This window comes from Orbicella faveolata, unplaced genomic scaffold (genome assembly GCF_042242905.1).
Source record: "Orbicella faveolata isolate gen_17 unplaced genomic scaffold, um_ofav_v1 contig_12, whole genome shotgun sequence".
Taxonomy (NCBI): domain Eukaryota; kingdom Metazoa; phylum Cnidaria; class Anthozoa; order Scleractinia; family Merulinidae; genus Orbicella; species Orbicella faveolata.
This window is the reverse complement of record NW_028301539.1, coordinates 23,161,216-23,187,963: the sequence shown is the minus strand read 5'-3', so window position 1 is coordinate 23,187,963 and position 26,748 is coordinate 23,161,216. Positions and strand designations below refer to the sequence as shown.

The window sequence follows — 26,748 nt, the reverse complement described above, 5'->3', positions numbered from 1 at the left end:
TAAAAAGCTACCTCTTAAGGTGGCTCGCAACAGTTTCTAGTTTCCAGTTTCCAGTTTTTAGTTTCCAAAACTTCTGTACTTTCATGGATCAATCCTTCCACCTTGAATCAGGTGATTCTACACCACACGAATGACCAATCATTGGTAAACACGTTGGGATCATCGTAGTAATAACTCAAAAAGAACTCAGTGACCCCCCCCCCCCCCCCCTTTATTATTGTAGCATTGTACATGTACTGAACTACCATTATGAGATACAACAACAGTCCAACCTCCTCACCATGGCCACCTTGGGGACAGTAAATAACTTAAGGATTTTTGCTTAGAAGAATGCTCCATTTTCTAGACTACGAGTAGTCTCTCTTTCGCTTAGTCTGTCGTTGCGTGACGCGAAAGAAAACCGCGAGACAAAAATGGCCGCGCGAAATTCTGGAGGCGAGGAGCGCGGGAAAGGAGGGAACCTCCTTTCGCGCACTCCTCGCCCCCAGGATTTCGCGCGGTCATTTTTTTCACGCGGCTTTCTTTCGCGTCATGCACGCAACGACAGACTAAGCGAAAGAGGGACTACTCGTAGTCTATGCATTTTCCGGAAATTACTTTTTCCATAATCCCCGAGGCAGCGGTGCACCGGGTTGTCCCGGGAATGGACGAGAGTTATTATCCACATTAGGTGTTTTCAGGCTGACGCCAGGATGCAAAAAACTTTCTAATACGGTAAAGCGTCAGTGATATGGTCATAGGACCATGTATGATTTCCAATCCTGGGGCCTGTTTCTCGAAAGCCCCGGAAACTTTTCGGGCCCGCAAAGCCATTTTTAATTAATCTGTATCTAAAAACGGAGAGGCAGGAGTACCCGTCGGATCCGCTCCGCAAAATATCCGCTCTGCAGACTAAAGTTGAGCTGGCTGGGAATTTTAGCATTAAACAGAATCTTGCTGAGAATTTAGCTTATTGCGAGCTAGCTAGCTGGAAAAATTTTTTTGGTGTTCAAACAGCTTACATTGTGGTTTTACTAATCAGTTCTGGCTGGAAATTACATTCCGGATGCGATCACTGACTGAAGTGTATCACTTGACACTCTGTGACTGCTTGACCTTTTGTTTGAAAACATGCTTACAATATAATGTTAGTTGTTTATTATAGTTTTATTTACCAGCAAACAATAGAAGTCTGTTCTGCTGTCATTTATAGTGTGAAATTAGATCGGTTTCTTTTCCCTTGACGCTCCTTTTTCCCACGTTCAGTTGCATGTTTCACCACCGTTGATCCGGTCGCGGAAAATCATCGTCTGTTCTGCTTTCATGTTCTACCTTGAGACAACTGGTTATCTGGTGATGACGTTTGTTGGTTCGTGCAGTCTTTTCACATTTTTGCCTGAGGCCCGGTGAGACTCGGGTAACCTCGTAATAAACGGTCGGTTTCAAGCGTGATCAGATTTTGCCGACCAGTTGTTTGAGGGTTTGGCAGCCAGAGAACTCTGAGGACTCCACTGATAAATTCAAAGGTTCAGGTAAGAACTACTTTGGAGCTGAACTAGCTGAATCAGCCTATATATTTAATATTCACGGTAGGAATTAGCAAGGAGTGACAGGCCTGCACAACTTCTAACAATGGAAACTTTTGTACCATGTAATATATGACCCCTTTACAGTTTTGCTCTTACGAGTATGTCTTTTAGGGATTTACCTCTTTTATACGATATTAGTGGTGGCTCTTTGAAAATTTGCCGGAGAGAAGGCTGATTTTGTATCAAGTACCATTTTTCCATTAAAACATTTTTGAGGTTGGGCATTGATGGTTGATATTGTGTTACAAAAGGCAAGAGTTCTTTCCGGCTTTCATGTTTTTGTCTTAGCGCCGATTCCCTTTCTGTGAATTTAATATCTGAAAGGAGTGTTTCGATCAGATTTTTTGGATAACCTCTAGCAAGGAGACGTGATTTGAATTTGTAAATGTTCTCTTCAAAGAGGTAAATCCCTAAAAGACATACTCGTAAGAGCAAAACTATAAAGGGGTCATATATTACATGGTACAAAAGTTTCCATTGTTAGAAGTTGTGCAGGCCTGTCACTCCTTGCTAATTCCGGCTTTGAACATCCCTTCAATGGGTATTTATGAAATTTTTACGGTTAACTACCTCTAGGAATGTGAGTGTCTTTGGTTGTTTAGCTTTCAAGTTAAATTAATTTGTGAAAGTTGTGTTGACAGTGCTTTGCAGTCTTGGGTAAGGCATGGATCAGTGACATGGACTGAGATGAATCACCAACATTCAAGGTATGTATTATCAAGATTTTTTTTACTCGTTTTATGATAAAGATTCTAATGTGGTTTATACACTTTTATCTCGCAATTCCAGAGTGGGAAGCTCATAGAAGACAGTTGTCCAAAGAAAAAGAAAAACACGTTTTTCAATACTTTTGAGGTAAACATGGTGTTACTAATCAGCACTAAACCAGCTCCCTTTGGTTGTTTTAAGGAGCTGGCATAACCCTTTATTTTTCAAAAAAATCATTAGAAATAATTTTAAACTACTAAATCGGGGTAAACATATAAAGTGTGTTGCTGATGTTGAAATTACAATCATTATTGGGCTAGCAATGTAGAAGTAAGGCTGATATTATGTTTTGTTCATTTCCCTTACAGCGTTATACAAAAGTAATTTTGCAACAGGCATTTCTTTGGTGAAAGCAAGTTTGATCTGAATGTCTAGAAGGATTAGAGGGATCTTATTTTAAACATAAGTGTGAACCGTTTTAGATGTCAGAACGTAAAGTGCCAAACTGTCACACGTATGCTGAACCTGGAAGGCATCTGAAGTATCGGAAAACAACGTGCTGGGAGACACCTTGTCCGATCCGCTTAAGACATAAATGGTAAGTTGTATTGTTTTTAAGTGATAACATAATCATAGTGTAGATTTTGCTCATAGCGGCAAAAATAACCACATATTGCTAATTTATCTCTAATAATAGTCAACAGACAATAGGCTGTTGAATAAAGGTCCTAAACAATGCGTTTGTTTTTAATCTAGGTCAAAACGCTGGCCAGAACATTTTTTCGCCAATAATTGTCTTGCTGGCATTTACAATGTTACCCTTTACTGCTGGCTGGCTACTTGGCTAATTGCCATTTTTCTAGCTCGGTATTCAAAATTTTCATTATGTCTGGCTGGGAGTTTTATGAAATAAAGTCGATCTTGCTAGCAGTGAAGAGCGGATATTTTTTTCCCAGGAAAGTTAATTATTAATGGTAATTGACGTGGGAGCACAGAATCAGTGCTTGGGAAGTCACATATTAAATTTCCAGTTAAAGTGTCGTTGGGTACTCCTGGAGAGGTGTAAACGCCTGACACTTTTTGTATGAACGGAACCTCTCTTCATACTAAGAATATGCGGATAAAACAGCTCTGTTATCATAAGGTTTGAGCTTTTGCTATGGCTTTCCGGTTGAGAAAACTTTTCGGGACCTTCGAGAAACGGGCCCGTGGAGCCTTTGGCCGCAGTTTTTCCTGTTCCTTATAATGATATTTTCTTTTTAAATCATAGTAAACGATCTGCCCCTTTCTCTGACATTACTCCACAAACAGTTAGCACAAGGAATTTGGCAAACAAGGTCAGGTTGTAAATCATTGAATTCTTAAAGTTTATTTTCATAACTCTACTCAATCTATTGTATTATTTTCATCACACTACATTTTAGAATTTTTAGCGTCTCTTTCATCATTCACCCGCTGAATATTGCAGTTTAGGAAGTCGAAAGCGTGTGTTTTACAATACTTTTAGCCAAACTGCGGAACGTATAATTTAAATTTTACTAATAACTAATTCGTGAACAAATCACTCTGGGGCTATACTTATCACGTCTTTTAAACATAGGCACGCAAGCGTGCAAGAGTTTTTTTTCTTTGGTGAACTAAAAGTCTTGGAGATAGAAGCATTCATAGAACGGTTTACAGTAATGATTTGGTTTATTTGACAAGTTTTTTGGGTTGCCATGTACAGCAAGAAAGAAACTGGGAATTTATGATGTACATACAATGTTACATCGGTAATGGTGAGATAACTAAATAGTAAGCCATAAAATGTTTGACTGAACAAACTACAGTAATCTGGCACGTCTCCAGATTAATGTGGATACCATCTTATTTTCTAACAGGCAATTTGATTCGTTCTTTGATACAACCCACACTGCGATTGGTGTGACACGCGCACATGCATAACACCCTCACTCACCGATCACATAGCCCTTCCAACCCCTAAGAGGAATTTTTGCTCAAAAATACTCAAGTTAAGGACGTTCGCGCCCAAAATGTTCCTAAACGTGTGCTGTGGCGGCTATATATAATCAGCTACGCTATAATGCAGTGACAAACATTGTTAATTTAACACTACGCGTGAAAAAACTGGCTTTTCTGGACAGACTGGGTGCGTAAAGAACGCGGCCTTTTAGCCCCTCTCTCGGGTACTTCCGAGAGACACTTAGCAGACTTCGTCTTTTCAACACTCACTATATCAAAAATACCTTACCTCAAAATAAAACTTTCTTCAGATAGAAAAAACCATTGAGGTGAAAACAAAAATCAACAAAGCTGCGTACGATTATAAGTGAAGACTAAAGCGCATAATAAAGGGGGAAATTGTAGTATAAATTGTTTTCGAGATAAACTTTAGCCAACATTTGATGGAAGTTAATTATACAGCTTGGGCTTCCTACTCAAATTGTCCAGATTCACTAAAGTGAAAAAAACACTAAACAGCTAAAAACTAAAAAAGAATAAAGACAATAAGAGGGATTCCGAAAGCAGAAACTAATTTAATAGAAACTAGTTCGATATAACTCACATAGGATTTAAAAACTTCAGTCAGCTTCATAAGGAATAAGTCAAAATGATGAACTCCTACAAAAAATATATATTAACACTTTAGTTTTGGATTAAAATATAAAATAATCATGTCCCTGTTAAATTTCTTGTGAGCGATCAATAATAACATCCAATGTGATAATTCACGTTTTTAAACTAAGCTCGAGGGTTTTTTTTTAGGTCGTCACGCGACAGACACGGCATGACAAACAAAAGGCACAAAAGATTGTGTGACGAGCTATAAGGACTAAAAGAACTCCCTTCACGAAATAAAACGAATTATTAAAAACGGTGTTGTTCTACAAACACTCAAATCACACAATACGGGTATTACATTAAAGAAAAGGAGCTCTAAAAGTTGAAATAAAATAGGAACTTAAAAGAAAACGCCCTTCTGGAATCGACTACTACTTCTCTTTCTTTGACCTGCAAAATAAGTTAAAACAGTGTTAACATTTGAGGTGCATGAAGTAATTAGGCACTTCTGGCTCATGAAGGAAAGACCTTAAGGTAAAAAATTCACACAGTGGACAGAATAAACGAATAAAATATTAATACTCGCAAACACTGCAGGAAATCTTGCCCTAAAACTACACGGTTTTGGGAAATTAACCTTGCTCAGACTCAATTAGATAAACCCTTTTGCTTCATGTAGTTCACTTCAGTTTTCGAGATGTAATCAAGTCCTTGGAAAAATTACATTTTTGTAGAAATCTGTTGCCAAACACGTTTGCAGAGACTCTTCAAAATGGTGGTCAAAACCGCGGCAAGATAATTTCCACTAGTCTAATACCCCGTCTACACTACGCTAGAGAAATTTGAAAACGCAGCTTCATTTCGACGGCTAGGTCTACCCGTCCACACTAATCCGTCACGCCGGAAAATGGAGCTTTTCGAAAACGCTTCTCAAACCGGAGCAATTTGAAAAGGCAGACTGTACGTTTTAGTGTGAACAGAAAACGATAACGTCACCACAATGATGTGATTTCCCTGCTCGAGTTTTCCTCAAACACAAATCCAAAATGACCGGTGATTGTCGCGTTTTCAAATTTCTCCGGCGTAATGTGGACTGGGTCTTAGTGTTCGACTTTTACCTGTCCTTTTGGTCTTGTGTCATTCTTTTAAACACTGGATAGATGAGTTTAGGGTAAAGAATGGACCACGTGACTAAAATAATTGGTACGATGTAGTAAATGGATCGCCAAACCTGGAAAAAAAAAAAAAAAGTAAAACACGCGGTGTAAGGGAAAAGAGGCAAGTTCCGTGAAGATGAATGTCTAAATAGCTTCTGTTAGAGCGAAAAGTAATTGGTTTTGTATCACTACGTTACACGATTGGCTGAAAAACTCGCGCCACTTTTTCGTCCAATCAGAAGTAAAACTAAACCAATCGTGACTCGCTCGCACAAGTTTTCCCGCGCTTCACGTCAGCTACATGTAATTACTTCGAGTTTTGATTGGTTCACTGTATTGTCTGTGTCCTTTGTGATTGACTAGTGTGGTTATTTTGGTTTGGTTTTATGACACTCATTTGAAAACCGCTCTTATTCGAAAAATGGCGTCCAGTTTGAATGTCGTCAGCACTGACCAGCTTCGAATACATGTAAAACAAAAAAATAAATAAAATGTTCTGTCCAGCAACTTGAATCACCACAAGGCTATTCTGTCCAGAAAGAGAGTCCGTGTAATTGGGCACAATATGGCAACCCACATATGGCACTGGGCCGGAATCGAACCCGGGCCACGTTGGCTGGAGGCGAGCGCTCTAAGCACTGCACCATACCTGCTCACCCGAAAGTAGTCTAACATTGCTAACATTGGGTAAGATTAAAACTGATTACAATTAGATAGCGTTCTAAATTCTAATGTACAGCAATAGCTGTAGCTACGATTATCAGGTTGAGTAAGGCGCGACGGAGCTTTGGTAACGAAGTTTTGGACTTAAAATTACGTCGTTGCCACGGGCAACTTTCCTCGTTTCCAATAGTAACAATATCGTCGCCTGCAATTTCGCGCGCGTTGCTGCCAATGACGTCAAAGACCGACAAGCTGCCACTGGAAACGGAGCCAGTTGCCCGTGACAACAACACAAGTTGAACGTCAAAACCTGGTCACCAAACTTTCGTCGCGCCTTACCCTACTGATAATCGTAATATTACAGTTGAGTCTGCGGACAAGTATTCTTTTGACGAGTTGTACGGGTCAATACAAACCAAATAGACCCGTTCGCCTCGTTTGCATGTTAAACCGCTGATAACTGTAATAACAGATATACACCTACCCTGTGGAATCGTTGAAACGTAAGCAGAGTAAAAGCCACCATAAAATACGACAACCCGAAGTGGACAACGAACACATAACTTATGATAACTGGGATCTTCACATAAGCAGGCATTTCTGCTAAAGACTTCTTGGTTACAGTGTAGCACATGGTCGTTACCTATCGAGAAAAAACCAACAAGAAAGTATTTAATGCAATGTGTTACCCTTTGTGTTGGCGCCAGGAAGATCACGAAACAGGCACAAATTTAACACAACTACCACTTGTCTCCTTTTCTCTGCAACATTGACTAACAACCAAATATTATGACATTCTCGCGCGCGTGATTTCACACTTTTCAGGTTTGTCCATGTCTTAGAAAGCTCAATCAAAAACAATGATAGTCACAATTGTAGATGTACAAATATGCTCTACTCTTTGCAAAATGCAATACATTGGCGAGATTAGAAGATCGCTTCCACGAACTTCTAAGAGTCGTAAAATACAACTACAGAGACGCCTCTAGTCCCATATTTGCGAAAAAAAACATGATTTTTCACGGTATTTCCCTTTACCAAGGCAGCACTGAAAGTTGGAAGTCTCTCTCAACTTGGCTCCTTCGCACCCATGGGATCAAAGAATTTATTTCATTGAATGAAATTATTGATGTAGTTTCTGGTAGCATGCGCCCTCCAGTAACGTAATTCCCCAACCCATCATACCAGGCACACACAAACCACCAATGAACGACTAACGCTCGGTTAATTTACCGTTACCAACTTCTAATAGGCCATTTTCGTATTTTCGGTATTGGACTGGGATTAGCTTGCAACTGAAGCTAACGTGGGGAGTCTTTTCAAATGCAAATGACATTAACCTCTTTTGAGCCTCAACTGCAAGCTAGTTCCAGTCCAGTACCGAGTATACGAAAATGGCCAAGAGATAAACAGTTAATGTTTTTCAATGACTTGCCTGTTTTTCTATTACCATGATGACGAATTCCCCGAGGAAACAAACGAAGTATCCCACAAACAGTCCATGCCACAGAGCAAGGAACATCAGTGTCAGAAAATGTGACAAGTTCTTGTTGCCAAGGAAACGAAGGCGTTTGAAGATGTACCTACAGGAATCGAATATAAAACTATTTATCATGTTTAATTTAATAACTTCGTCCATTACTTGTCATTGCAATACCTATTTTGTCTATAATATCGGTATCAATTTTTACATGTTCATTTCTGTCGAATACAGGCAGAAAATTTAACCTCCAAATTACAATTTGTATGTAACACTGATTGTGCATGTACGAAGTAGTGAGACAGGTAGAGGGTTAAAGGTCATTGCATATAACTTGGAATCCAAAGGTCAAGAGTTCAAAAAGCCTAGCACTGTTCTTATGGTGTATTGTGCAGCAAAACACTTTACTCAGAATGCGTCTTAAACGCAAAAGACTGAAGAACCCTGGCAAGTATGCTAGAATAAACCTGCAATGAACTAGTGAGAGTAACCATACTATTATAATCACTTTGGTGTAACTGCTTTACATACGATTCGCTCAGTTTAACGTTATTCCGAATATTATACGGTTAAAAATAAATTGCCTGAAAGCTTTTAAAACAAAAGAAAAACATTCAATCTAAGGCACAGTAGACTAAAATAAAATAAAATCGTTTACAAACCTGAACACCCATTTGTTGGTGTTGATATTGAAGGAATCAACACAGTGCTGAAGGAAAAATCAACCGATTTCAGTACAATTCAATTGAGAATATCAATAACACGAATGAGAATGAAGTTTAGGAACACAGTCATACCCACACGTGGAGTTGCTGAACGAAAACTCTTCAGGTCACACGTGTAAGCTATCGCTAATAAATTGGCGCTGTCTGGTTAAATGAGATCGCATGAGTGTGTGAAAAACGTCTACTACCGATTTCTAAGACAAGCTTTTAAATCTGGTTCAAATTACAGTGGAACCTCTATACTATGGACCCCAAAATGGCCCAAATGGAAAAAGATGCGAGTCCTTGTTCAGAGGTACAAATTAAATAAGTTCTGATTTCTCTGGTGTCTGTATATCATGGAGGTGTCCGCAAGAAGAGATTCTACACTACCTGTATTCATGGAACAAATGTACCTTCCACTCACACTTCTCCTTACAATGTTGAGTGAATCACGTTCAGTTCATATCAAAAATCATTTTTATCAACATTCACAGGAGGGAAACGTTGTGTCGCAGAAACTATCGGTAGTTTTTTAAAAAAAAAACATCATTTTCTGTACAGCACTCTACACATGTAGTGAATGCAAGTGACCTTGAACACACTTTGTTCCTCACCTGAAATGTGTACATTGTTTCGTAAATTGAGAGCTTGATATTCCTGAGTCCATCCCACTTCACTTTGCCATCCTCTGTTTTGCCGTTGTAACTGATTCCAGAAATAATACAACTACCCTCCTACAATGAGAGAAGTGAATGTGAAACTAAAGACTACCTCTCCATTTCTCAAAAGAACAACTCGTGTAGAGAAAAGCACGAGCTGCAGATAAACATTCAAACAGAAAGTTGAGAAAACTGTTAAACGTTCTCAAAACAGCGCAATTTTAAGTACTTGCGAGAACTAACTTTTTTGTCAACGCTCAGGAAAATCAAAAGAACAGTTTCTGTTTTTATTACATATACATGTACCTTGTTCTACAGGGCTGTTGCACGCATATACAGTTTATTCAGAAGTTTTAAGAAGGTAGTAACTGAACTTCTCGTACTTACCGAGAGAAGCCAGACCGCAAGGTACTTTGAAAAAGCCACTTTGTTGAAAAAAATCATGAACCACACTCTTCCAAGGAATGAAAACCGCTGTACAAGAGATCGAATGAAATGCATAAGATCAATAACTCATTTTATTATATGGCTCTGTCTCATGAGGACTGGGAACTATCAAATTCACGAATTTGATTGGCTCAAATCGATATTGAAAGCGGTCTAGATTTTCCCATCTAGACGGCGTCTAGACCGGTAATTTTTTGCAGTGAAAAAAAAGTTACAAACTAAAATGCAAAATCATTTACTATTTTCATCCAACAATATTTTATTTATGGAAGTGCCAAAAAGCTGATGAGAAAAAAACAGTGAAGAGGACGAGCAAACTTTGGCAGAATTAAATTCAGCTCATCGCCGTTCGCAAGCGAAATGTCAGCTAGTATAAACCAGTCACATTAAACGAATTCAAATGCTCTTGTTTGCGCCATATAATAACCATCTTATTAACCGAGCTTAGTCGGTCTGTATGGGAGAATCTTGACCTCGGTCGTGAGTACAGACCATACTGCGTTCGGTCTGTACTCACGACCACGGTCAAGATTCTCCCATACAGACCGACTAAGCTCGGTTAACAAGAGCTAAGTACTACACTGTCCATTTATTTATTATCCAACTGCAGCGAATACCGTCCAAATAACAGTACAAATATACAGCGATACTGCACAGTAGAAAACCTGTTTGCCGTATTTGTACAGTAGAAAACCTGTTTGCCGTACAGGTCGGCGCGCGCACGCAAAACCGTCACACTCTCCCTCTTTCATTGATAAATTTATTGAATACAGCAGTTGGATAATAAATCCCTTGTTAGATGTTTTGGTGTGTAGTATCGCTGTATATTTTTACTCGTTGTTTGTAATATGCAGCGATACTACACACCAAAACATCTAATAAGATATATGCACTACACTGTTCATTTATTTATTATTACTTTTTTTGGCAGGAACGTCTGATTTTTGGACGAAGGCTTAATCAACGTTCTTACTTTTATTCTTAATTTACTAATTTTTTTTTCTAACTACTGTACACTGTAAAAATTCAATTTAGCGCCAGGGGCGTTAATTTACTTTTGGTCCCTCAAAGGAAGGTGCTTATTGGAGAGGGGCGCTTATTAGTGATGGGGCAGTTTATTTCCTGTTAGACATACCCATCTGAATGTGATGAAAGTGCCTTAATACAGCCGTACGAAAACGCGACGGAAACTCTATCTGAAGACTGACTGTTGCTGTAAGAGTTTCCGTAGTCATAACTCAGTTTGATTCATTATTTCAAATCAATATGTTCAATATTAAATTCAGATGTGAAAACAGGCTGCATAATTCACTTGGCTAGTCGGTTTTTTCTACGTCAATCTCTTGAATGAAGTCGCAATATACAATGTAAGGTAATGTAATGGGTTTGCTTATTGGAAGGGGGCGCTTAATGGAATAAAGGTGCTTATAAAAAAAACTGAAAGATGGCACTCAATAGGAAGTGCTCATTAGAACATGTGCATTTATTAAAAGGAGGGTGATAACTTGAACATTACAGTAACTATTACAGTCTAGTACTGTTTTATATACTAAGACAACACATTTGACATTTACAAACCTGATATTCGTCAGATAAAAGAATATTGGCTGAGAACCACGGCTCCAACACGGCAAAAAGACCAAGGTACATGATACCTAGAGACATGCGCTTCAAACCCTCTGCAACGCTGCACAGCAGAAAAATACAAATTAGAACAAAATAATATCACCATTTATGCAAGGAAAATAAGCCATGGCTTACAGCCCTTTATGACTGAAAAGCTTCTCTCTTACTAATAAAAACTGACCAGGTACATACAAAAACAATATAGGACTCTTAGCTAGTATTACTTACACATGTAAATGTATCAAACCTGCAATTCAAAATGCAGTCTCGCAAAACTGACCATCTTGAAAACCTTCCATGACCTCAATGGATCTTAGAGAGATCTAACAACATCTGATATGATAGCAATCTTACAAAGATCTTGGCAAAGATCACGTTTCTCGCAGATTTGAGGAGCATTTTTCCCACCAGGAACTTAAACCTAGCTTGCAGGATCTTTGAGGATCTCAGTTAATATATAAATAATCAAGATAAATAACCTTTATGAACCCTCTGCCTCAGTCACTGTTTGTAGCCAAAGGCTAGTAGAGCTGAGCAATTTTTGCAGGATCATTGCAATGTGTCTGACATGTTGGGCAGGATCCTTCAGGAATCTTGATGACCCTGGCCAGGTTTGAACCCAAACTAATGCTTCTCAATCCAGAATATTACACATGCACTAAGGCACCATTTGTACCTCTTACATTAATTTCCAAAAGGATGAGTACAGCAGAAATAATATACATGTACATATAGTAAAAACAGAAAAATAGAGGGATTCGGCTAATGTGTTTCCATCCTTGTTGCCGCTCAATTCAGATCATGACATGATAATTCATTTGGAAGGTTACAGTTGTTCAATTTGCCGCATGCAAAGGTCTGATTGGTTGGTAGTATGTGCAAACAGCACAATTATTGTAACCTCCCAAATGCATCATCACATCAGGGCTGTCATTAAGGGCTGTAACCCGTAACACCTGTTATATGGCTAGCTCTGTGAGCGGGCAAGATGAATCAAATCGTGCGCTGTGATTGGCTACCCGAGCGGGCAAGATGGTGCTATTTTGCCTGCTCTGGACTATGCGCTGTGTCCCGCAAGAAAAATTTCCCTGAGAGCCATATAATAAATCTTTTATTGCCCAAGTGTGAGGTCAAGATGGCTGGATATTGGCTTCATTCTTTTTTTTTACGAGTTTATGGATCAGTCCATAAACTCGCAAAAAAAGAACTTGACCAATATCAAGCCATCTTGACCTCACACTTGGTCAGTAACCCATATTTATGGCTGAGTATGCTTGATTTTCCCTTGATGCTACATGTGAAATTGCCTGTTGCTAAAACAATTCACCCACAAAGTAACAAGTTTGATATGGGTATGGTGATTCAAAGCTTAATGAAAGCCCTGCAGATGATCTGATTTGGATGGTAACAAAGATGTACATACATGCTAGTTGAGTCCATCTATGGTAATATTAACTTGTCTCTCATTGCTTACCGTCCATTGTCATCATCTTTCTTATCTAAAAGTGTTCCATTCACAAATGATAAATACGCCTTAATCTGAAACTAGATAAAAACAAACAAACAAAAAAACAATTCAATGACTAATCTTGAAAATCTTAGTATTACTATACCGCTCTAAAGACAAGACTTGTGAACTCTTATTTATATTGAAAAGAAACTTCAAATTACTTAGAATGTTCTTCAAGCCATAATTATGAACTAGTGGATTATGGTTCTTTATGTTTCTGTACGTGTTTTATATTCTGAAGTTATGATAGATCACCACGCAAGGCAGTAGATTAAAGGATAAAAAGTAATAATGATCGAACTTTTATTTGAAGAGCCAGAAGAAGGAGTCTACAAATTTATGTGCTGTGCCAGGTAGTTCTAAGGCAAGCTCCAGACACCAGGAGCATTAAATTCGTGGAATATCATCTTAATTAACACGCTAATGTTACTGGCAAATTTGTATTCAAAGAGTTTGCTTTGGTAGTGCAGGTTAGCATAGTCACACTGTAATTACAAGTAGGTTTGTTTGAAGGTTCTTACTAAAAGTATGAGCCAGAATAATTATCTAAAATTACTAAGATAATTCCAAAGTTGAATTTGAGAGTACAGTGTAAGAGAGTTAAATATAAAAATACAAAGAAAATTAGTGATATCACAAAATCTTTGTATGTCATCTCGATGCCATTTTCAAGGGATGAAATAAAATAATTTTGTTTTCATTTCTTCACCAGAAATGCTGTAAAATGATATCAAAACATTGTATGATTTTGCTAATTTTTTTTTTCTTAAATGTCTGTGATACCTAAAACAACACTGAAAAGAAATACATTAAATGATATACACAAATACCTGAGGACCAACCATAAATCCTCCATAAAAGTAGGTAAGGCCCATCATCTTAGAAAGGAAAAACCAAAAACAGTTCAACTTTTATTAAAAGCAATACAAAAAAAATAGTTTAAAATTTTGCTATAACTCAGCCAAACCTGCAATTCGAGGCGCTCTGATCATTGTAAGTTAAGTCAAGAAAGATCAAAGTGCTCTGCTCACAGGGTAAAGTTCATCTGGACACAGAAAATCTAATAAGACTTCTTAGTTAAATACACACATACATGTATACATGTATGAACATGTACATGTAAGTGAAGTGCACATACCTCTAGAAGTGTTGGTGGTGTTGCTATGGCAGTGGTCTTAAAATCAGCAGATAATTTGTCCTGTAGAGTTATAATTCAAAATATTGTATCATTTTATTGGCTGAATCAGGGAAAGGAAATGTTCTGGATCAAAAGAATTGTTTATTTCTTTGAATTCATTTTCTGTATTAAATCTTAGGCTAAAATAATGCTGTGGCAATTAAGTTAAAGGTAAATTTTACATACAGGCCAAGTGGCTCATCAGGCCAGCGCTTATCTTAAGTTTCTGTAGCATGAAGCAACTAGGAGTATTTCTACTCCCCCCTGGATGGGATACTAGTCCATCGCAGGGTTACCCCCCAGCATTAAATTCGCCAGTACCCATTTATACACCTGGGTGGAAGAAGGCACTGTGAGAGTTAAGTGTCTTGCCCAAGAACACAACACAACATGTCTCTGGCCAGGGCTTGAATGCATACCACCGGATCCGGAGACAAGTTCTCTGACAAGGAGGCCACCGCACCTCCACAATATAGCTAGGCAAATCTAATATATTGTATTTAGGAAAAGTACGCATAACACCAGCTTTTTGAATGAGCATGAGACTCAGAGCTAAGGTTTGAGAACTGACAGGTGTACAGAATAAAATACATATTGTTGCTAGACTTTGTAGAGTGTTGTAACTTTATCTGTCAGGAGGTCATTCCAGACTAATTTAGAGAAAAGAGAATCAAAATAAAAAGTCAAAGCAGGTTAGAATCGGAGAAAAAAATGTTACCTGGTCTTGATTGCCGTCATAGTAGTCCCAAGCAATACCTGCAAGTGTAAGAGTTAATTTTAAACAACTCACTGTAAGCATTCCATAGTATAAGTTCCATATGTTTCTGTAGCATGAAGCAACTAGGAGTATTTCTACTCCCCCCTGGATGGGATGCTAGTCCATCGCAGGGCTACCCCCAGCAATAAGTGTGCTGGTACCCATTTATACACCTGAGTGGAGAGAGGCACTGTGAGAGTAAAGTGTCCCTGGCCAGGGCTCAAAACTGGACTGCTCGATCTGGAGACGAGAGCACTAAACACGAGGCCACTGCCCACAAATTATGTACTAATTAAAACAAGAAAAGTTCTTGGTAATGCACACACTACATGACATATAACTGATTTTAGTATGATGCAAAAAAAAATTATTTCAGTTCATTGAAAGTAAGCTGTATTCAAGTTTGATTTATGCTTGAAACATTTCAGACCATTATGATATTTATTTAATATGTCTGATATTCACTATCATTAATTTTATAACCTGAATAAAAAGGAACAAGACAGTCACGCTGGGGTAAAAAAATACTTACTATGCACAAAATAACTTTACAATAAAAGTCACAAGGAACATACTTAACAGCCTCAGACACAGAATACACTGTGGTGTTGTCCAGTTGACATCATATTCTCCTGATGCATAGTACACATAACCACTCAACAAATAACCCTGCATGACCACAGAGAAAGTTTATAATAAGCTGAGACGCTTAACTTGGGTACATGTAGGTGCTAGAACTTTGGTCCTTTACAAAGGGAACGAATCTGAGCTAACAAAAGGTTTTGTCTCAAATCAAAACTGTTGTTTGATGTTAAACTATTTTACAGGCATGAAGTTCAGAAAATCTTGCCTGGTTTGAATGCTGGGCATACTGTTTTGGTTTTTTAGGCTTTCAAATTTTCCACATATTGGGCCACTAGACCAATGTTTGTAAGTTTTCCCAAACTGTGGCTTGGTGTGGGGGGGGGGGGGGGGGGGGCGGGGAGGGAGAATTATGATGTCAGTGCACTGTCAGACATTTTCAAAAGGCAGTAATTAATTGCTATGATTTGGAAGTATTTTGTCTAATTGTCTATATTATTATAACTGTCTCTAATGTGACTATTTCAGCTTACTATGGATGGTTCTAATGAGAAATCCTATGGAACAATAGACTCCATATCAGATCTCCAACCATGCAGTGAGGTCACAATCGAGATTCAAGATGCAGATCTATGTATATATACTGATAATGTAGCCACAGACATCCAAGCTGTGGTTGAACAGCTGTGATTGTGTGTTGGACAACTGGGGTTGGACAATTGTGGTTGTACAGACTTGCATGTGAAAATTTCAAATTGAGTAACTAAGGGGTCAGTGACCCTACAAAGATGTCCATGAAACTGAGAAACATAAATAATATTTTGTGATCAAGTCACATGTATTTCCCAAACTGGGCAAGAATCAATTATGCTAAGAGAGATTCTGTTGGCCAAGCTACAAGTAAAAAGTGTGCAATTCAACGACCCAGATTTGGCCAAGATGCATTGCACACTCATGTGAGCACTGGAAAACAATAGAAGCCTCACCATGATGATCACATACACCAAAATAACAACAAATGTGTAAAAAGTGTAATGGTCAGTACTGGGTCTTTAAGCATTACTTTAAGATGAGGTATTCAAATTTTGAGAGGGAATAAGAAGGCGGTCTCCTTATACACCTACCATATTAAACAGAAACATGAGCACAACCATGGTCATGGATGATCCAACAACATGCAAGAGCAGGTAGGAACCAACAATAGTTATCACTGAGTGGCAAGCACACCAGCCTTATAAAAACAAAAATATATCCCTTACTGCCTGAATAATAATAATAGTAGCATTAACTGGGTTTGACATGGGATTAAAATTAAAATTACTTTCCTTTGTAGAATGCTCATTATAACTCAATGTTATTTTGAAATAAAGGAAATTAAAAATCAAAATCAGGTTTAAAAATACATATCAAATACATACATACATACATAAATACATACAAATTTAGCCCACAAAATATATTTTTATAGAGCCTGAGCTACAGCCGTATTTGCTGATTAACTGACTTGCCAAGAATCACCAACTGTATTTTTCTTTTGAATACTAAGAGTGGGCATCTTTTTCTGTATTACATGTACAGTGTGTACAGTGTATCTTACCGTAAAGGAAAAGTGCTAAAGAAAATCCGCAGCAGGTGAAGTATATATGCTGCAAGAGATTTTTCAAATACTTTAGATGGCTATGAATATTGATGTACATAAAATGTAGTATTTGTATGACATAGTGGTTATCCTGTTTAAATCCTGCCTAATTAGTCAAAATAGCAGACACTAGGTATGTGTAAAGATCCAACCACACCTACATGTGAGACATATTGGTCTTTTAGGACACCATTTTAACCTACATGCAGCTGACACACCAGTTCCTCAGTACATATTATTAGAAAACAGCCCTACGAAAATATGTGCGCTGACTGGTTAAAAATTGTGTTTCTATAACTCAATAGAAACGCAGAACTAGCATGAGCTGTTGACATAATAACGGCGCTTGCAAAGAGACTTTACATTTTGATGATCAAAAGCTGTTTTCCTTTCTTTCGTTGCGGTGTTTTCTAAACGAAAAAGAAAACATGTTCTCCATGTTTCTATCGAGTTATAGAAACACTCGTGAAAGTTTGGGAGAACTTGGAAAAGCTGTGGAAACACTCACCTGCGGCTCACGTTCCCACAGCATTTCTCGTTCTCCCAAACTTCCACTCATGTTTCTATAACTCAAGAGAAACACGGTACATGTTTTCTATTTCTTAAATACTAGCAAAAGAGTAAAAAAGCCTTATTAAATAAATGTTCAGAAATTTAGGTCCTAGCCACCTCAGGTGAAAAACCAACAAGTAGGTAGATAGAGAAAAAAATAACCATGATAACAAATACAACAACCAAAATGCTTACCTCCAGTCAGTTAACTTAAATACTGACTGGCAACAAGTAGTGATACTCTAGATATAACTGGCAGATCAATGCTCCATAGAACATCTTAGAAGGTTTATACATGTAGAGGTACATGTATATCAAGAATTGGTGGACTTCGCTTTCACGGAAAAAAGGCACACAATTTCCAGTTTAAAATGTACTGGGGGCTGTCTAGGTTGACACTTTAATTGACTTTGGCAGGCATTTCATTGAACAATTCGGTTGAAAGGGAATGCGTAGAGGTATTTATATATATGTACATGTACCTGATTTTAATTTGATAATTTTACGAAATTCTAACATGGGACCAAGGTTTAGGGAGCTAAACAAAAATACAGCAAGGTTGGTATTAGGGGTTAACAAGTTGTGTCTTTTGTTTAATTAGTTCTCTAATCCAATTCAAGCACAAAATTCAAAGGTCACAGGTTAAGGAGACAAGGTCTTAACCATTATCATAAATGAGAGCTTACTTATTTAGACTAATCTGAGTGTTTTCCAGGCTAACCTGGGCATCATTCAGACTAACCAGAGTGCTTATTAAGTGCAAGCTGACCAAACTACCAGAGTGACCTGTGACCTGCACCCTATGACCTGTGACTTGTGTCTTGTACCTGTAGCTTGCTTTGGCACCTGATGTTAGTACTCAATATCTCAAGATTGTCCTATTGATCAGAAGCTATTTGAAGAGTGCAAAGTATATGTAGGAAAGCTATTGTAATTAAAATGAACTGAAGTCAAGATACCATGATAAAGGTACTTAACATGAAAGAGGGGGTGAATAGGGGCATGCCAATCTGCCGATCCGTGCCTTTTTTTCACCAAATCCATTGCTCCGCCAATATTTTTGTTCAAATCTGAAACCATAACCACATCCGAAAACAGAAGTGTAAAAGTTCAAAGGTAAACTGGTAAATGTGAATAATGTGAATGCCATTGTTAATTCCGCACAAGCAGTAAAGAAGGCAACATGCTTCATGATTATAACACAGTACAATTCCAATAACGGTCTCACACCAGAGTTTAATTGAGCTTCGTTCGAAAAAAGAAATAATTTGGATGAACTGACTAACATACTGACCAAGGCTGAAGAAAGATCTATGATCCAAATTTCGCTTAGGACCCAAGATCTGAACATCAAGACAGGCACAATCCGGAATCTGCGCCAAAATTCACAGCTGATCCATGATCCACTGAGTTTTCAAAACCCACAAATCTGCTCGATTTACTGCAAAAATCCTCAATCCATGCGCTTTTTAAGGCCAAATCTGTTGATCTGAAAACCTATTCACCCCCCCCCCCCCCCCCCCCTATGAAAAATATGAATTATGATGCTATGTTAAACATACCTGAAGAACAGGTTTGGTTCTATAGAAAAATGCATGGTAAATAAATGCCATTGGGTAAGCTGCAAAGGAAATCGAAATAAAATGAGCTAAAGTTCAATGGAAATGTTATTACATTTTACATGGCAATACATGTAAAATCTTCATGGTATACAATAAATAAAAACATGAATTTTGCTTTGAAACCTGAAAATGAAGGTGTTTTGGTACTGATATAACAGCAGTGTACAAAAAGCCCTTGGTATTGGATTGCCCACGTAAACACAGAGTGGAACCACTATTTATCAAACTTCTAAGTGAAATCAAAACTGGCCCACTAGATCGGGGGTAAATTCACAATGAAACAAATTCAAGGGAAGTGAGTTGCGGTTCAAGTTATTGAGAGGTACCACTAAACTGGGATTGCACTGTGGTTTCTACTTAATTTAATTCAATTTGCTTCGCCTCCGGCTTAGAAATTCAGTTCATGACTCACAGCACTAGCTACAAGTGTATTCGTGAGATCTACACTTCAACCCCCGTGGTTCATCCACTCTACAGACAAATGAATCAAACAATGAAGGCAAACAATTTGCAGCCTGTGAAGCAAATGTTTCGCGAACCACAGCTTGATCTTATTACCATTTTTAATTCATTCAAGATTCTATCGATTGTTTGATCTCGAATTGAAGATGTTTGATCTGTTGATCGCGACGAAAACTTAAATCACTGATCAGCAAAACTTATGAAAATCTACACCAGAAATTGTAATAAGATAAAGATTACCTAAGAATAATGATATGGTTAGACGGAGCCCAGCATCCGCCAATCCAGAGGCTTTCACCAGAAAGTCTATATTGCCGAAACCACCACAATCCGCCATTTTGATTTTGGTGGCGTGAGTTTGCTAAGGGGACTGGAACTCAGGAAAAGTTAACTCTGGGGAGTGGGTTGAAAATAGAAAGACTCGTCGATGGGTGGGAAGGGGACTCGCCCAAGGAGTTCCACAACTCTCGACGCTGTGGGAATTATTATTTGTAAGAAATATGCTAAAAACAAAATAAAGTACAGCATTTTATTTATCAACCTAGTAGCGTTTTGCCGAAAATAAATAAGCTCTTCGGATTCCCTCTCCATTAATGACCCCCCCCCCCCCGAAGCCCCTCTGATTAAAGGTGCCTCAAACAAACAAGCCCCTTGTGGCTTTATAGGGGATTTACGGTTAACGGTTCTGAGAGCTTCACAAATCTGATTTTGACGTGTCACGTTTACTTCACGGGTCCGTCCAAATGGCCAGTCAGGTGTTTCATCGTCACGAGTTTTTACCCTTACCTATGGCCTCAAACCTTCGTTCTGTACCACGTGCGGGTCTATCTGGCAATGTTTATGAGCTGTAGATACATAACAACACAACAACATAGACATAACGACATGAAAAAAGATAATTTGTTTCCAACTTGTGTTTACGTTTGCGTGACCATAATGTACTTTTTACCGATGTCACGCAATATCAACAATTTTTCGTATTTTTCAAACAAACAAAGACGCTTCCATAGGTCAATGTGTCATGCCAGATTTAATAAATATGCGAAGTTTTATAAGGATCCGTTGCAAAGTACGGAAAATATGGACACCAAACTTGCCAATTTTTACGAAAAAAAGGTATGCCAGGGGGCAAGCCGTTACTAAATTTGGCATCAAAAATCGAGCAGTTTATTGAAATGAAATAATAATAATAATAATAATAATAATAATAATAATAATAATAATAATAATAATAATAATAATAATAATAGTAAAAACGTGCAGTTCATTACCGATATGTCGGTATATCGCTATTGCGGGCCAGCCAGTTCTTACTTCTCTTCCCAATAGACATACCCTGGTTACCAGAGGTTTTTTTCCTCACGCGCGGCGGACGGAAATACTTCGCTTCGCTTCGGTGGCCGAAGACGCCGGCACGAACGGCGAGACAGGACCGACATCGGAAACCGCGCAAGAAAAACTTCTGGCACCCTGGGTACAATAGACAGCGACACCCAATATTCAAGTGTCATGTTGGCATCGCGTGAGTTGATTCACGAGACAAAAAGCATTTATTTGCTAACAACCTTCAGTACACACAACCTCCGCATGTGAACATTGTATTTGCGAGCTCTTGTAGGTAACTAACTCAAAGATTAGTCGATATATTCGATTAAGAATGTTTGTAAGGTCAAAATCCGTTTTGCTAGTATTTTGATGACAGATTTTTAGCGAATTACATACCCAGACGAGAAAACGTTGCAGATCGTTGTGATCCGTGTGAGAACGATGGACGCCGGAGTCTCGTGGTGTTAAAAAAAAAAATGATCACGTGGTACAGCCAAAGATAGCTGGTGAAAAACTCAGGGTCGGGGACTATTAAAAGAATAGTCAAGCCAGGGCCTTCAAAATATAAAGCTTCCCCTGGTTAGTGTCTGCTACATGCGTTAACAAGTTTAGAATAATATTAGTAGTAAGGGGCGCTTAATCATTCTCTAACCAATCAGGGGACGAGGAAGACAATGTACTATTGTTTAGAGAACAATGGAGTCTATTGTTTTCTAAATCCAAGATGGCTTCTGAAAGTGAAAAAACGTAGTTTGAGTGTGAAAACTGAAAATCACACAATGACGTCACGACAAACGCAGAGAGATCGAGGAGATTATGGAAGAACTTGAAGATGGTGACAAAAAAAAGTGTGTTGATGAATATGTTGATCAAAACCACAGTCGACAGCATTATCCAGAATGGAATAATCCATTTAAGCAATCAGATCAACGCTTACCGAAAGTCGATTTCCCTGAATATGCTGAATTTACCTGACGAGAAGCTAGCGTCCTTGGCTAATTTGGAGAACTTTGCCGAAGCGATGCGAGAGGGATAGAAGAGTTGGAAAAGTAACCCAAAAGAAACCCGGGAGCAAGAATCATTTGTCATCTTCAAGACAATCATGGATCGTGACAACAACTAAGAAAAGCATGACAAGATACATGAACTGTTAATTATTTAATGTATAAAACTAGAGAAGCGTGACAAAGATACAATGAAAACAATGAAAACTTAATTAAACAAAAAAAAAGTCACAACTGTAAAACGAAAGGAAAAAACATGATGAATTCAAAAGTTAAAGTTCTTTGAACTCTTTAACATACAAATGTTGTCTCGTCAGTCTTGTAATCATCCTGGTAGTTTCTTCTTGGGTGGCTACTAAGTAAAGCAAACTGTAATTTTCTAGTCGGTTGGACAGTTCGTCGGAACTGAACTCAGCATGAAAGCCGGACGAAGATGAGATAACACGGCCAAAGTACCATAACTCTGAAAGGTCCTCTTGGATCTTTGCATCGGGCATCGATTGTTTCATAAATCTCAGCAGTGGGTCATTATTCGCATCTTGTTTTTCCGGTAACCTGCAGGCGATTACCTTTAGCAATCTAGAAAACAAGAAATTGAATTGCAATTACGAAACGCTAAAAACAAGAAGATGGATTGAAAATTATAAAACGCCGAGATGAAATAAATGTATATCGTATTTTTGAACTTCGCGGATCGGCTAGCATTAACCGAGGAAGAATGGGAACAATTAGTTAATTTTCTCGTGCCCACTCTCACTCAGATCCGTGAGTAGTATATAAGTCAACACCCAGAGAAAAAAATTCATTTGTGCTTCTACCTTGGTAGTTAACACAGCTGTGATGGGTTGTTGCCCTCCTATGCCCACTTTTGGATTGGAACACATCTTAAACTGCATTCGTTGCGTATTAGCCTGCTGTTGGGGTAGAGTTATCGTACAAAATTCCGAGTTCTGTGATGGAGAAAACACCGGCCAGCATTTATCTGGATCCAAGTCATCCCGCAAGTTTCGGTGGCTTGGATGCTGTGAACCGAGCAGTCAAAGAGAAGGGAAAAAGTAAAATTTCTCACAAACAAGTTCAAAATTGGCTGAGTCAGCAAGATGTTTACGCGCTTCACAAGCCTGCGCGAAGACATTACAAAAGAAGTCGCGTCAATGTTCCTGGTATAGACAAAAGATCAGACACGAACACTATAAACAATGTTCATTTCACCAAGAACAGCAAATGGCAACAATGAAGCAACTTCTATCATTTCGACATAATATCGTTTCCATCAAACTCAACAAGATCGTCTTGAGCCCTTTGACAACAAGCGATATATTTTGGGTAACGGTTGTGATACGATTGTAGCTTACGTACACGTTTCGTACTTAATTAAGCTGGTGCCGGTAGACGACGAAGATTTATTCCAAACTACATTAAAAAAGGCTCTGAATGGGCTAAAGTGCACCTGATAAATAGCCAAGCAGTTTTCTTGCCAACTGATAAATGACTTGAGAAATTTAGTGACAGATCAGGCTTTTTTTGAGCTATCCAGACTGACAATTCCCAAACCATTTGGAAGATTGCCTGTTTTAAAGCAGACTTGTAATATTCCCATCGTAAACCATAATGAAAAGCTGGTCGGCGTATAAAAAGTGGTTTGTACTCTGATAAACTTAGCATGTTAAATATGCCCCCGGTTCTCGATAATTACTTTGGAAATCAAGCAGCTCTGCCTAGTTTTCATGCATGACAAACATGAACAAAAGCAAATTTAGTCCAATTTATACAAGTACGTCTACCTGTTCGCCCACAGTGCAAATAACAACTTGTATTACAAGGGCCATAAGTAAATTAAAAGGAACACCACACTTTCAGCTGGTTCCGCAACATTTCTCAAGCAAAAAATAATTAACTTTCACGAAAGACAATCGTTGAAATCGGTCGGAGCTAGACTACGATTAGTCCCTCTTTCGCTTAGTCCGTCGTGCGTGACGCGAAAGAAAACTGCGAGAGAAAAATGGCCGCGCGAAATCCTGGGGGCGAGGAGCACGCGAAAGGAGGGACTGCCTAAGCCCAAGAGTTTGCCCTTTCAGGGCCGAGTGATTTTTCGGTGTAGGATTTCTCATCTTGACGTCCTCTTATTATCGCCTGTTGTCAATAACCCCGGGAGATATCCTGAATAAAATTGCTCTATTTTACTACTCTTCAAGTAACGAGGCAAAAACATATATCTCCCGGGCGGGGGGGTACTTTGGAAATTTCTGGGTGGGGGTGTGCCGCTGGGACCCTGGAACCCTTAGACTACACCAGAGCTAGTTCAGAGCTAGCTGAATTTTGCTACCCTATACTAGAGTAAACTCCCCAAATCCACCCATCTATCGACACTGTTGAGGCTGATTTGCGTAAATTTAAACTTGCCGATTTGATTTTTTTATATTTTTGAGTGACAATTCCTGGTTTCCTGAGTCTAGATAAAATCTTCAACCAACTAGTCAGTTTTGTGAAAAATTATACCCTATTCTAGACCCAAACTCTCTAATTTATATACCCTATCCTAGAGTAAACTGCTTGAAAACCATACCCTTCACAGCGGCACATACCTATATAGCCCATATATGGCAGTGCCCCCCCCCCCCCCACCCCGGGGTATATCTTCATTCAGTGAAACTGTCAAAGAAGTTTTAAAAAGAAGACGGCGAATGAGGCACCTTGTAGAATTTACATTACGTATTTACATAGGAGAACATCCAACTGAGGTGAAATGTTTGCCGATAGCAGCGGAAAGTTTCGGGTGAATGTCCAGTTTGAAGTGAAAGTCCGGTTCAGTCTTTCAAATGGACGGCAGACAGGCCAAGCTCAGTGAATTCATCTATTCGCTGACTTGAACGATGCTGTTGAGCGGTGAACTAATGCGCTCGCAGTCGGATTGGAGGTGGAAAGCTTTGCCAAACAAAACACTTGATAAATTTAAATCTTTCAAAAACCTGTTGGCAGATTCGCAAGAACATCAGGATCAGGGCCACGGCTTGCGAAGGGCGATTCTAACGCTTCGATTTGCTCCGGGTCCAAAACATTCCTGCAACACGTCACACGTATCTCAAATGTTGACAACGCGTTGTCAACGCTCCTAACATAAGGCAATTAACAAATGGTAAACGCCATAGCGTGCACTATTGAGTTATGGATGCACGCGGGAGGTTGCTAAGCACGAAAGAAGCGTAAGAGTCGCACGAGGCGATAGTCAAGTGCGACTCTAGCTTCTTGACCGACTGCGCACCAGTGACTCGATAAAGTTTCATCTTCAGAAAACTGTGAAGACAGTTTCGCATTTCTGGCAGAAGAACGTCGGCCATTACTTTGGAAACAATGTCTGTCAAAAGATTTGCTTTGTAAACATTAAAACATACGTCAGCAGCGTACACCCATGGGCAATTATAACATAACTAAACCAAAGCGCGCGCTCTGATTGGTTAATTTAGCATCTACTATTTGCCCATGGGTGTACGCTGCTGACGTGTGTGCTAATGTTTACAAAGCAAATCTTTTGACAGACATTGTTTCCAAAGTAATGGCCGACGTTCTTCTGCCAGAAATGCGAAACTGTCTTCACAGTTGTCTGAAGATGAAACTTTATCGAGCTACTGGTGTGCAGTCGGTTGTCATGAATGAATTTTCGCGCGCTTGTTTCCTCTTGTCATGTAAGACTACACGAACATTTTTTTGTGATGTAGCTCAATAAAAGGACTTCTGTTGTTCCAATGTCTCAATGTTATGTTATAAAACAAATGGTAAATGTCATAGCGTGCACTATTGAGTTATGGATGCACTTGGGAGGTTTGCTAAGCACTCAAGAAGCTAGAGTCGCACTCGGCTATCGCCTCGTGCGACTCTTACGCTTCTTTCGTGCTTAGCAACCTCCCGCGTGCATCCATAACTCAATAGTGCATGCTATGGCGTTTACCATTTGTTAAATAGTAGACGCTAAATTAACCAATCAGAGCGCGCGCTTTGCTTTAGTTATGTTATAATCATATTTTTGCGTTGTGAGAGCAACACTTAATTCAAACTGTTGGGCTAAGCATTCTCGTCCCCATAGCCATTTTCGCTCCTCTTAGCCGCCAGGGCCTTGGCACGCAAGGCCCTGCCGGCTAAGAGGAGCGAAAACTGCTATGGGGACGAGAATGTTGGGCTATGGCGGTAGTCCCTCCTTTCGCGCGCTCCTCGCCCCCAGGATTTCGCGCGCTATTTTTTTTTCTCGCAGTTTTCTTTCGCGTCACGCACGACGGACTAAGCGAAAGAGAGACTATTCGCGCGCTCCTCGTCCCCAGGATTTCGCGCGGCTATCTTTTTTCTGGCAGTTTTCTTTCGCGTCACGCACGACGGACTAAGCGAAAGAGGGATTACTCGTAGTCTACTATTGCGGGCCAGCCAGTTCTTACTTCTCATCCCAATAGACATGCCCTGGTTACCAGAGGTATTTTTCTCGCGCGCGGCGGACGGAAATACTTCGCTTCGCTTCGGTGGCCGAAGACGTTGGCACTAGCGGCGATACAGG

General features: G+C 39.1%; 1 protein-coding gene and 2 long non-coding RNA genes across 4 annotated transcripts; 1 reads left to right on the top strand and 2 right to left on the bottom strand.

The window, feature by feature from the left end:
* Nucleotides 1–1,074: 1,074 nt before the first annotated feature.
* Nucleotides 1,075–2,872, top strand: LOC149117230 (uncharacterized). 2 transcript variants are annotated; one of them, XR_016205605.1, is made up of 4 exons: nucleotides 1,075–1,511; nucleotides 2,210–2,275; nucleotides 2,358–2,423; nucleotides 2,759–2,872. It is a non-coding gene; the product is annotated as an uncharacterized LOC149117230 (long non-coding RNA). The 2 variants fall into 2 exon arrangements; XR_016205604.1 differs by lacking the exon at nucleotides 1,075–1,511 and having other exon boundaries at nucleotides 1,973–2,275.
* Nucleotides 2,873–3,614: 742 nt separating this feature from the next.
* LOC110041641 (lysophospholipid acyltransferase 5-like) lies at nucleotides 3,615–20,246 on the bottom strand. The gene is made up of 17 exons (XM_089282909.1): nucleotides 20,119–20,246; nucleotides 19,357–19,415; nucleotides 17,201–17,249; nucleotides 16,728–16,834; nucleotides 15,597–15,690; nucleotides 14,983–15,020; nucleotides 14,226–14,285; nucleotides 13,918–13,965; nucleotides 13,052–13,122; nucleotides 11,530–11,638; nucleotides 9,892–9,978; nucleotides 9,460–9,579; nucleotides 8,801–8,847; nucleotides 8,094–8,241; nucleotides 7,143–7,301; nucleotides 5,957–6,069; nucleotides 3,615–5,288 (listed from the first exon to the last, which is right to left on the bottom strand). The coding sequence occupies exons 1-17, from the start codon at nucleotides 20,213–20,215 to the stop codon at nucleotides 5,270–5,272; spliced, it is 1,425 nt and encodes a 474-aa protein (XP_089139035.1). The 5' UTR covers nucleotides 20,216–20,246; the 3' UTR covers nucleotides 3,615–5,269.
* Nucleotides 20,247–22,343: 2,097 nt separating this feature from the next.
* LOC149117229 (uncharacterized) lies at nucleotides 22,344–25,617 on the bottom strand. The gene is made up of 2 exons (XR_016205606.1): nucleotides 23,027–25,617; nucleotides 22,344–22,787 (listed from the first exon to the last, which is right to left on the bottom strand). It is a non-coding gene; the product is annotated as an uncharacterized LOC149117229 (long non-coding RNA).
* Between the last annotated feature and the right edge of the window lie 1,131 nt (nucleotides 25,618–26,748).

Coding starts and splice junctions, on each gene's coding strand:
- LOC110041641 (XM_089282909.1), bottom strand. CDS start 20,215: ATGGCGGATTGTGGTGGTTTCGGCAATATAGACTTTCTGGTGAAAGCC. Junction 17,250..19,356: donor GAACCAAACCTGTTCTTCAG/GTATGTTTAACA, acceptor AATCTCTTGCAG/CATATATACTTCACCTGCTG. Junction 15,691..16,727: donor TCATGTTTCTGTTTAATATG/GTAGGTGTATAA, acceptor GTGGTCATGCAG/GGTTATTTGTTGAGTGGTTA.